Source organism: Tenebrio molitor, chromosome 3 (assembly GCF_963966145.1).
Source record: "Tenebrio molitor chromosome 3, icTenMoli1.1, whole genome shotgun sequence".
NCBI lineage: Eukaryota > Metazoa > Arthropoda > Insecta > Coleoptera > Tenebrionidae > Tenebrio > Tenebrio molitor.
The window spans coordinates 23,413,908-23,426,100 of NC_091048.1; the positions used below are offsets into that span (position 1 = coordinate 23,413,908).

The window sequence follows — 12,193 nt, forward strand, 5'->3', positions numbered from 1 at the left end:
CAAGCGGATTTATTGATGTTTGGGATGTTAATTGTGTTAGGTTTGATGTCACGATAGGCGGATTCTCTAATTTGAGGCTGGCTTCGACGCCGACGCGTTTGAAAGTTGATGCGCTGTTGAAATTAATTTTTCCACAAGAGGAACTGATTGGGGAATGTATTTCTTATTTCAGAATGCTCACAGTTTTACTGATCAAAGCGATCTGGGTGTCGTAGATCTTCATCCATGAGAATCTGATTTACTGTATTTTTAGTGAAAAAGAAATTTGTTGTCGACATTCTGCCAAAGAACAAAAATAACGAGAATCTGAGTGTGATGTTGAAGTACTCGTAATTAAACCTAAACTGTTACGTTTGTGTTGTTTGAATAACAAAATACAAATGACTCATATCCATTATAACGGGTGTTCAAATGAAAAGTTCATCAAGTTGGCTATTGCTTTTTGATGAAAGCAGATGCCTTCGTTGACAGATATCAGTTGGGTTTTGCGAGTGTAACATCTTTTTTTGAGTTGCGTTTCGTTCTCTGTGGAATTATAATAAGTCAACTGCTTTCACAAGTAAACAACATTCGCTTTTTCTATCTCACTATGATTTTCACCGTGGAACATAAAACTTTTGAACAATAATTCGATGATGTTGGAAAATGACATGAGAAATTTTCATCGTAGAGTTTTAAAATGTATCGATGAAAGTGATCTTTTCAACATTTTCTATGATTTTAAAATTGTCTTGGTGTGTATTTAATGCTTTCAACATAAAAAATACATCTAACCTAAAATTTTACAGATTACACATCGCTGTATTCAATGTTACCAAACATGTAAGCAGAGATATGTCCTGCTCTAGTTATAAACCTTTTTGATAACCTGTCAGTCACATTACATATACATCTATAAAATAAATTTATCCAAAAATGTCACAGCTTAATGTGGTCCTAACCTAACTTTTGTCACTGATCTTCTAAGACATACTTCACAATGTTGTGAAAAATTCAAAGACTACTTGATGAACTTTTCAATTGAACACTCGATAGATTCTACAATGGATTACGATAAAAGTTTATCACTAAATAAAACAAATCTAGAAAGAAGATTTTTATTTTAATTACCTATTTGACTTTAACTAATGTTTTAGGTGGCCCGACTTTCAGAATCGAAAAAAAAAGATCTTTTAATATTCATATTAGGAATTTTTACGCAATTAAGCAGCATTTTGTTCTAAAAAACTAAACAAACTCACTTTTCTCTAAAAATGTTTCAAACACTGAAATTGTTGCAGTTTTTCAGATATTTAAGAAAATACTTTGCACAAATGAAGTTTTGAACGAATAATACACACCTAAACCAATCTAAACTTTTTAATGTAAAAAAATAATGTTTTATAGATATTTTTTACATATCGTAATGAAAGTGGCACTTTTTTACACGAAAAATCGTAGTGAAAGTAGCAGTTTTTTACTAGTAAAAGTAGTACTTTTTGCATCATTTTATTCCATCTCCTTGGAGATGATTGTCAAAGCATACCTACCAAATTTTTTTTTGTAATTTTTCATAAATCCTTTTATATCAAATTTCTCAACATCGATATGCAAAAAAGTAGTGTGCACAACACGTTATGAAAGTCTCCTTTTTTCACTTATTTGCTTGATTAACTCGGGCTACGCCCTCGTTTGCCAAACTACAAATTCATGAAAAAAAAGTATGACTTTCATAACTAGTTAGTAGTATACAAATAACTATTCTATTTGTGAATTTGTCCCAAAAAATATTATCCGGTGTTCCAATTAGGTAATCGTAGGTACCTACTGTATTTCGCATTTGCGAAACTTACACGACAAATTTTTCTTCCACTCCTCCCACAGGACTAAAATAATCTTACAATTAGTTTGTTCAATTTTAATCTAGGTTTTGTAAGAAGAAATAAAATGTAACTACACATTTATTTTGTGACCAGGTAGTTAATAAATAAAATATTAATTCTTCATAGTTTAGTAAAAACTGTCTTTACATTTACATTAACGTAACTTCGTTGTTACCAGATTGGTCTGAAAGTTTGTGAAATCTCAAAATCTAAATTGCAGTTATTTAAAACAATGCTTTCAAATAATTTACAAACCCTGAGAAGTGTTAGCTTATGTTTTTAATGTCCCATTTTAAATCTATAATATTTTATCTTACCAATAGGTAGTGATTATTACCATACTTACATTGTACAACTGTTTTCAGTGACTAAAATGAAGTTTTACTCACTAGTGAAATAATATGCTGACAAGTGAATATAATGTTTTGTCTGACTTATTTGCGTTAATTTTCATGGATTTTTCGAATTTTCGTACAAAAGCCGCTACTGTAAGATAAAACGTCGTATATCACACGTGAGCGAAATGCCATTATAAGCTCGTGAGATGTCTCACTCGCATATAATTTTGCATTTCTCTGACTTATAATATAATCTAATGTACCTACTGTTATTTCTGTTCAATGAAGTATTAATAGGTACTCTTCCGTTATCAATTTATTTTAATTTTTCCTGTTTCGAATTACGTACAATTCAATTTGGGTTAAAGAATTCTTAAAAGTTTGTTTTTCAAGAAAAATTTTTCAACTACATTTTCTCTTCTTATTTTAAAATAGATAACTTTCTTCTTCTATAATCTATAACAAGGCAAGTAATTTGGCATTTTTGTCAGCATGGCATTGTAAAAATGTGCCTTCCTTTCCTTTTTAACACCGATACATACCCTTATTGATGGTTTACAACAAGACGATCTGTTTCAAGGAGTGATCAATCAAATGAATATTATAAAATAAAAATTTCGAAAAAACCTCTTATGTAAAGTACAATCGAAAATAAATATTTGATAGAATATAGAGGATATTGCTTAAGGTCCTCAATATTCTTCGGTTTTAGGCATGAAGTTAGGCAAATCACACCGGAAATGTTTCAAAACGTAAGGAATGCAGGTTACTATCGATTTGCAATTTGCCAACAAACAAACGGTGGCCATTTTGAACATTTTTTGCATTAAATAATGTTAAACTTATAAAATTGGTTTTTATTTTTTAGCACGTAGGCTTTGAAAATATCTAGGAAACAAATAGTGCGTTGTATTCCTTGCGAAGTCTTTCAAACGAGGTGTCACTTGACATACCCTTCCATTTGAAAAAAAAAGTTGGGGGTGGTTGCGCACTTCCGGGAGCAGATATGCAAAAACCATATACGTCAAAACGTGGGCAAGGAAAAATAAAAATCGACCTGTTTCGGGATTTTTTACAAAAATTGCCTATTTCCAAGTTATGAATTTTATTCCAGTTAAAGTTTCCACCCTGTATATTATATTGTGTGTATTACCTGTACCTATAGGTACACTGCTGTGTAGAAAAATCGCGAACACCTATTTTTCGCTGTGTTAAGTCGGTCCAGATTAATTTTTACGTTTTATTTGTCAGTGTCAAACAACTGTTACATTTTCCTACTAACAAATACATAAAATAGTGACAATCTCACTGACAGTTTATAACCTATTTACAAATATAAGGTCAAAATCCACATTTACAAAGCACAAAATACCGGAAAACTTGATTGCTTGATTTTTGAAGTGTACGCAATTTTTCTGCACAGCAGTGTAGTCATTTACGAGTATAATAGTAATTAATAACTTCCATCTTTTATGCACGTTATTAATCTTGCAGATCACAAATGATTGTTATTTTTAATTATTTTTATTCTTAAGTTAAAAATTAATTTAAAAAAATATAAAAATTTTGGTTAGAGTTATTAAAATGTAGATAGGTATAAAATTCCTATCATAACAATAATATATAAATAATAATACATATCATAATAATCATAAATACCTACGACATTTATTTTAGTTTTTTGTTTAATTCTCCAAATCTAAAAAAATCTTATGGAATTTTTCATAGTAAAGTGTCATACATATTTTACTCGTACAAAAATATGCAAAAACCATTGATGATGTAATCAGATTTGACTTGATAATGTAAAATATGTATCTTGGTTTAGAATAGCAAAATTTGAATTTAATTTTTTTTTGTATTTTTGTTTTGGGAAAAATTACGCTTTAAAAAAATGTTAGAACCCACAATAAATTTCTACTGTGTAAAAATTGAAGAAAGAATAAAATCAACTTATAAAGAATTTAGTTTCAGGAAGAAAATATCAACAGAAGGGTAAGCAAAAATCTTACATTGTAAACTAAGTTAGTCTTTATTCAACAACTGTCAAGAAGTCGGTTTCTTTGTTGTTTTTTTACTTAAACGGCTATTTGAGCCTAAAATAAGAAATTGTACGATTTTTAGAAAACTACAAAATATTTTACTGTCGGGACAACTTTAATAAATTTGGACATACTCGTAATAAATAAATAAATTACATATTTCACAAATAAAATTGTAATTAAGTTTCTCATAAGCAATTAGGTAGTTCGCGAAAAAAAGTTCCCAAATGACTTTAGCAGTTCTACTCAGCTCAAAAAACGAAGCGCATTTTTTTATCAATATAAGTGTGTCTACAGTCGGTACTAAAAAGAAAAAAATATTTTTTCTATAATTGATTCAAAAAATTGAAATTCACGCATAGTTATCCGTGCATGAAATGGGTCATTTTTTTACGTGTATTTTTTTTTGCATTGTTAGTAAGATCGAAACCATAGAAACCATACAAAACAGTGTGTGAAATGCGATTTCACGCACACGACTATTTCTGTTTTCCACTTCACGCACTGTTTTTTATTACCTAGCAACATGGTCACTGCATTGAAACTTCAGAGTTCCTTCAAAAATTTGAATTTTTAATTTAAATTTATGAATCAATTATAGAAAAAATATTGTTTATATTTCGTGCGTGAAGATGTTTTTGTGCATTCAAAGGCTTATACTGCCTCGACCTTCGTCTCGGCGTAAAAGACCTTTTCATGCACAAAAAACACTCTCTTCACTCACTTAATATAAAAATAACTATTAAAAATTGAAAATAGGGCATTGTGATAATTAACGGAACATTATTTTAGCATTGTTTTATTTTTTGTTCAAAAAAAAAAAATAGAAAGAAATAAAATCTTGCCTTAAGAAGATCTTGAGACGTTATGGCAACCATTTTAAGGAATATGGTTTCGAGAAAAAGGAGTTTAAAGTTTTATTCAGAATTGTTTTCAAACCGCCATAACTTCCTCAAATTTGATAATTTTCAGATAGAGTAGTGACTTTGCGTTTTTTTTTTTTAATTTCAATTAAATTCTGACAAACTATATTAGGTAGGTATATTATTTGTCAAATTTCTGCAGTTTCATTTTTCGTAGGAATGAAAAAATATTAGGAAAAACATTTGAAACTATGTATTTAAGACAAATAAATCCGGTTATAGTGTTCTTCAAAATGTGGGCCGCTAAACACCCTTTGGTCGTCCTCGTGGCCGTTTCCTCCGCACATTCGTACAAAATTTCTTCTTTCTGCGTCTCTTCTTGTCTCCCGCTGAAAGCTCCGATCGTCGGTCGGCAGGAAAGTCCCGTCTGCCGTATCGATTTTCAGCGGTCCGCCTCGTCCGTCCCTGAAAGAAGCTGAAAAAAAATGGACGTTGCGGCCGCATTAAGCAACAGAGTAACGCAAAGAAGCGTCTCCCTCGTGGCTCTTCGCGGTGGTCTGAGCGTTCCGCGGGGCGTGCGATCAGGTAGAGCTCCAATCGGGGCCCCATTTGATCCGCGGGGGCGTTTCGTAGCACGCAATAACCGGAGCCCCACGCTCTGGCCCGTCGTACGCAGTCCGAGTCGCATGCTGTTCCGGTCCATCACATCGCTTTCTCGCTGCCTCTATAATTACCGCAATAGCTCCGACAATTACCTTACCGAATAACCAGCACTTTGTGACACAAATTAGTGGTTGCTTTATTGAATTATATTAGTGATATAAACAGTACGGGGAATGTTGGTGCGGTCTTAATTCCACCGGAGGATACGCGACCCGACGAACACGCTCCCGGATTTCTCCGTGTGGATGGTCGACGACGCTGACATGAATTGCACGTACTCCTCGTACCAAGTGCAAGCCAACTCGCCGCAAGTGGCCGCGGGGGCAGACTTCCTGGAGGTAACCAAGGAATTTCTATCTTTTTAAACCAGTTAACCACAACGCTCCAACTACTCAAAAAGACCCATAACTTGGCAAAGCTCTGCTCTTTGTTTGCACTACCTACTGCACCTCGCTTAACACTAAATACGACCATAAACTGTTTTATTCAGTCCTGTAGCAGAGCATTAACAAACTGAAAAATGTTAAATACCTACTCATTAACAATACTTATCGCACATCATTTACAAAGTGAGATTTTTTGTTGTTGTCCATCTTCTGCATTTATGCTTGGACGGCCACTGATAAAATTGAAGGCCACATTTCTCACATTAAAAATATCAAGATGCCTCAAGTTCTCTACAGTTTTATTTTTCATAATTTTTTTTTTAGCAAAATCATATACAGGGTGTATCTGAAATACGTGTGTTAATTTTAACCAGTGGAAGAACTCACCAATTTGTGAATCTTTTCTCTATAACATTTTTCTTTTCCAAGATTCGTAAAAGTTTTCCAAGATTTTTTGTCCCCCAAGTCGTTTTGTGTGATTAGCTATTTTTTTGTAACCATGAGAATTTTAATTTTAATCATTTAATTTTTTTCTATAACAATGTAACTTATTCCAAATTTTAAATCAATATAAAAAAATCAAATAGAAAAAACGTGTCATTTAACAAACTCTGCTACGTGTTAAAATTAACACACGTGCCTAATTGCAGAGACAGGGTGATTCATTTGTAACAGCTAATTTTTCTCTGTAAATGATGTCATTTATTGTTGCATTACTTCTACAAATGACAATTAACGACCTTAGGTGAACAAACCAATTATTGTGAACTCCAATAAGATATACCATATGTTTGAAAAAAATTGTGGACAAGAGCGGCTGTGGAAAAACAAGATTTGAAAACTTGTTGCTGTTATGAAATGTCATGAAGTAACAATAGAACCACCTATGCATGTGTTTCAACAATTTCAGTAAGACCAAAAATGATTTTGATTTGAGAACGGTTCCTATGTGAATGAGTCATCCATAACAAAGATTTGACCGTGTCGCTGTCTCGTAAAGATGCGAATCTTTATCTTAGTAACGATCTAAAGATGTGCACGTTTTCGATGATTTTGTTTTTTGTTCAATTTTTTGAAACATGCGGTAGATGCTGTTTTACTTTTTATAAACCAATCCTAGACTGAAACAAATTTTTATATTTTTATTTTAGGTATTATTTGACGAGCTAATAATACCTATCATAATCCACGAGGGTGAAAGTTAAAAAACGAGCCGCAGGCGAGTGGATTATACGCATTATTCGCGAATTAAATACATACGACGTTTTATCTACGACCTATGAGTTTTTTTCATAAAACACTTAGCTTACAAATTTTTTAAGATCTGTGACTTATGATAAATCACAAGTGACTAATAAGTCACGGGTGTAATTTATGACTAGCATAATGTATCCATAGTTACGTAAATAATAAACGTATTATTTAATGGTCGTAGATAAAAATACATACTAATTCCACATCTTTTACAGTTATTCCGTTCAAATACCCCGTTGCCAGAATCGTTGTTTTCGATTTCTGCCAGTTAGAACATTATTGACTGAATATATTTAGCCCAATCACTGGGCCAACGGCCAAGGCGACGGGGTGATGCCATTAAACTTTCATTATGTATTGGATTGTCCAAAATAAATATAAGATTATGTCTATTTGAAGAGTTGAGCAAATAATTTATTACAGCGATTAATGCCAGGAATCAATGTGTAAATTACATTTATTATATCTTAGCCGTCACAAGCCGAATCTAATAAACAAGAAATTATTCAGGCACTGATTTCTATCGATAAACTGTGCATATGGGTGCAATGAAACAATAAAACTTGTGCATATTTAAGTATGCAGGTTGTAATAGGTACTGTAATGAACTTTTACAACACCGATAAAAAATTAAATTTGATAATTTTTATTGCCACGTAGCGATAATACTTTTTTCTCATTGCGCCTGGGAAATCGATCAGGTTAATTAAATTCGGTTTTTTATGCCTAACGGACGAATTAATTTTTTTTGAGAACTCTATTTCTCAAACCAAGAAGCCAAGTGACTCAGTAGATTTTACTTAGGCTAGTCGAGTTGGTGTAATTTTTCTAGGAAAAATAATTAAATTACATCACAGACATGCAGTCATTTGCATTAATAGGTCCAGGTCATTTGCATAAGTCAAAAAACAAAAGGGGTGTGTTGTTAAATTATGAACACATGTATAGCTGTCACAATAGCGATAATAATAATTAAGCGCCACTTAAAGCAAAAATTTTAATTATAGAGAGGAACATTTAGGATTGTGAAAATTTTTTTTGATGGTCGAACCGCACGGAAAATCAAAATTTTCCGAATGAGGGAGTAAAGCTGAACATTTTTATTTGAACCCTTATCGATGGTGGGTAATTGGATCGAACCCTTATCGCGCCGCCCCTATCGCTCGAACATTCCTATCATTCGTCAATCTCCACAAAAAAAACTTCAAATCGTAGTCTACCTTGAAACGGCCATAATTTCCGAAGTAGTTAAACAGAATTAAACCATAAAAATTTGCATAGGCGACGGTGACCGTCCAACCCCACCTTTAATTAATCTTCCCCTAGAGCGTTCCATTTACAATTTAATTTAGTTATTTACTGGCTAAACTCACGTTAGTTTAACACATAGCATGACATGTGCGCCGGGACCCCACACCGCCAATTTGGCAACATCTGGGGCGCAATTCTTGCATTTTCCCACCGCAAAACGACCGAATTATGTCATTAACTGGGGATGACTGTTCGACCGCAAGAAACGAAAATTTCCGCAAAACTCGTTCCTCGTCGCTCCGTATTAAGTTATAAATTGAGCGAATCAATTATTGGCAACGAGAAGAGGACTTACGGGGGGGCTTAATTGAAAAATGACCACCTTAGATCAAATTACACATGCGCAAGTCTGGAAGCGCCATGTAAACACTCACAAATGCTGAATTTTGTATGGAAATTGCACGAGTACGGCCCTTAGCTCGCGGCGGATTCGATAAATTATGATAGAGTGCAGATATTGTTATCGAGTGATTGATGACTCCGGAGAGCACGAGGGCCGGTTTGGCGGGAAACGAATCAGAGACATTCGGAACAAGAGTGACGAAAGGGGGACAGTTTGAAAACTGGTGGATTCGGAGAAATTTGCAGTTCAAAATTTGGAAGTAAAAGGGAACTCAAAAAAGATTTTTTTTCAATTTTTATCTTAGTTTAAATGTGTACAGTAAATAACAAACAAAATTCATTGAATATTAATTTGCATTTGTTAATTGATTTCTTTTTGTTATTAAGAGCCCATAAGATGGAAGTGTAAGGTTATTAATTGAATCTAAATGTCAATACTATCAGTGTCAAGCTTTCACAAGAGTAGAGGTCATTTTAGATTTGCAGTGGTCATCTAAAATATCACTGGTAGAGACAGCTTATTAAGATAAATTTTTATTGGCGCTAGAAGTATGCCAGTTTTAGTTACCTACTGGCACAGGATTTAATACGGTGTTATCTGCTTTAATTTGTGCAAGCATTGATGTCATAATTCAAATTGTATTTTCAAAGCTCCCGAACGTCTCAATGGAAAATTGCCTATCAAATTTTGATGGACTTTTCAAGCCCTTTTCACCTCATTTTTCCACCTAATTAACAATTAAATAATTTCCCGACTCCAAACTCACATTTGTGCTAGACCTTCTCGAACGAAAAAGTACCTACGTTGGCTTCTTATTTTACTGCGCTATGATTAGTGGCGCCAGTTGAGTTGCGTTAGTTGAATTCAGATGTAACTAAACTGGCGTCAAAAATGTATGTAGGTGGAAACCCGGCTTTAGTAGGCTGCAGAAATTAACCCATTAATATTGAAGGCTTTGTTAGGAAATTTTACAGTGACAGATTCGGTAGCTATTGAAAATTTTTACAAATGGAAGTTGATTGCAAGAATCATGATTTTTGAATCAACAATTGTATTTATTTTTTGCAAGAATTTGTTAAAATTAAAAACTTCTTCATATTTTAGAGCAGATTGCAAAAATTTGTAAAATAGTCTAAAATCTGAATAGTTTATTAAGAAAAGTTCAAATTTTGTAAATAGGCGTTTCTTGGCCTATTTTTAGAGATTTAGCTCCAGATTTTTTAGCTGGAGATCCTAACTCTCAAGTTCAAAAATTATTCTCCATTAAATTTAACTTAAACAATCCAATAAATTCTTAAATGATAAGATTAAGGGATAGTTTTCAGATGAATATTATGAACACTATTCATAATATTTTTTGTTGTTGTTGAGAAACAATCAGTCCACTTATAGTTTTGGTGCGTAATAGGTATTCGTCCAAAATTTCATGTGTGCAGTCAGTATTTTTTTTTTCTTAAACAAATAGAATTGCAACAATTTCAGTGTCTGAAATATATTTTTTTTAAATAAAGCTTTTATAGAAGCATACTCCTAGTAAAAAGAGCTTATATTAATAACATAATTACATAAACATTTTTGTTTTATAATACAAAAATTTCCGATAATATTGCGGAATCTGGAAAAGTGCCCCGAATGCTTGCAGCGTTTCCACGTTGAATGGCAAGGGAAATCCTCTCGAAAAGGAATTTCTTTGATTTTGAATTAAATTAAAATTTATATTTCATGAAAATTATTCTATTCAACTTGTCTCAGTACATATTATTATTTCATCATAGTCGTGTGGTTATAATCGTTCAAAATTTCACTTGTGCAAAGTACTTACCTTCATTCTCCGTACCAGTTAAACAAACAGTTCATGAACTGGAAGATTTGTGTAATAATTACTACATCTAATAATGTGAAGTGTTTGAAAGTATTGTTTTAAGAATGTAAATGTAAATGTAAATTTAATGCTAGTGTAAGAAAGACAAATATCAGTATTATCATGATCACTATCATGATCTAAAAAAAAAATTAAATGAACAATAATCTTCTCACAAGCATTGCATATGCGCTTAATGGATTGAAAAATTTGCATAATAATCTCAAATTTGATGCAAATTCTTTGTACAATGTAGACAACAAAATCAGGTTACCAAATTACAAGCAATTTCCAAATTTAAGATTTTTTACCTGATTATCCTTGAATGAATCAAGGTATCATTATGAGGAGACACTATTTATTTTTTTTTAATATAAATAACTGAACAATTGTTTTCAATTATTTGTTTGTTTTTCATTTGCAAATATATGGATCAAATATGCACCTACTCAAAATAAGTGGCCTTATATTCTAAATCATTTAAAAATACCTATGTTTTGTTACATCTTAGGTACATCTAACAACAAGAAAAAACTGTTCAATAGATCTTCCCTATTTTTTTAACATTTATCACCGAAATTTCCAATTTTAAATGGATTATTTTTATTTGATAATGAAAAGAAAAACAGTTATCAAACAAAATAGTATTTTATATCATTAAGAGTAGATGTGAGTCTTTTTGTGTGAAGCCCAAAGATTGAAGACCGAGACGAAGTCGAGGTCGGCAACTGGGCGAAGCACAAAAAGACCTTCTACTCTGAACGATATATCCTATCTACTATTTTATCTTTGCTATTTTTGATTTTGACATCTGTCATCTATGCACACGGGTGACTCGTGTTACACCACAGTGACACCGGTTAAATATTGCGTAATAATTTACTTATTTCGCTTTTTTATAGTTTTTTTTTAATAGAGATATTTTAATTATTAAATATTCCGTGTAATTATTGATAAATCGTGAGAAATGCTCGAAATGACCTTATATTTGGACTCGATCGAGCCGTGTGGACATTTCAACTCCTAGGATTTGAAGTGTTTCAAGTCCGGTTAAAAAGAACAGAAAGAAACAACCGTTTCTATAAAGATACACAAAGGTACAATTTTCGACCGCTTGAAGAATACCTAAACATGATTCTTAACTTTTTAATTATGTGTCTGATTTGGCTTTATTGTTATTTTTATATTTAAGTAGATAAGTATTGGTTAAAGATAAATCATAAATAAGGAAAGATAGAGTAATTCGTAGATACGAGTAGTTGTTTCAAAA

The 12,193-nt window shown here is 32.3% G+C and overlaps 1 protein-coding gene across 3 annotated transcripts in view; it reads left to right on the forward strand.

The window, feature by feature from the left end:
- Sp1 (transcription factor Sp8) overlaps positions 1-12,193 on the forward strand; it is a 100,860-nt gene that overhangs the window by 62,089 nt on the left and 26,578 nt on the right. Inside the window, exon 2 of one of the 3 annotated variants that reach the window (XM_069041961.1) lies at positions 4,169-4,195. The exons of 1 other annotated variant lie outside the window; for it this stretch is intronic. Coding sequence is in view for 1 of the 2 variants with exons in the window: in XM_069041958.1 (XP_068898059.1) it covers positions 6,014-6,106 (93 nt within the window). In the remaining variant the exon portion in view is untranslated. Of the gene's footprint in view, positions 1-4,168; positions 4,196-5,792; positions 6,107-12,193 lie in introns of those variants that run through there. One more of the 3 variants, XM_069041958.1, reaches the window with a different exon arrangement.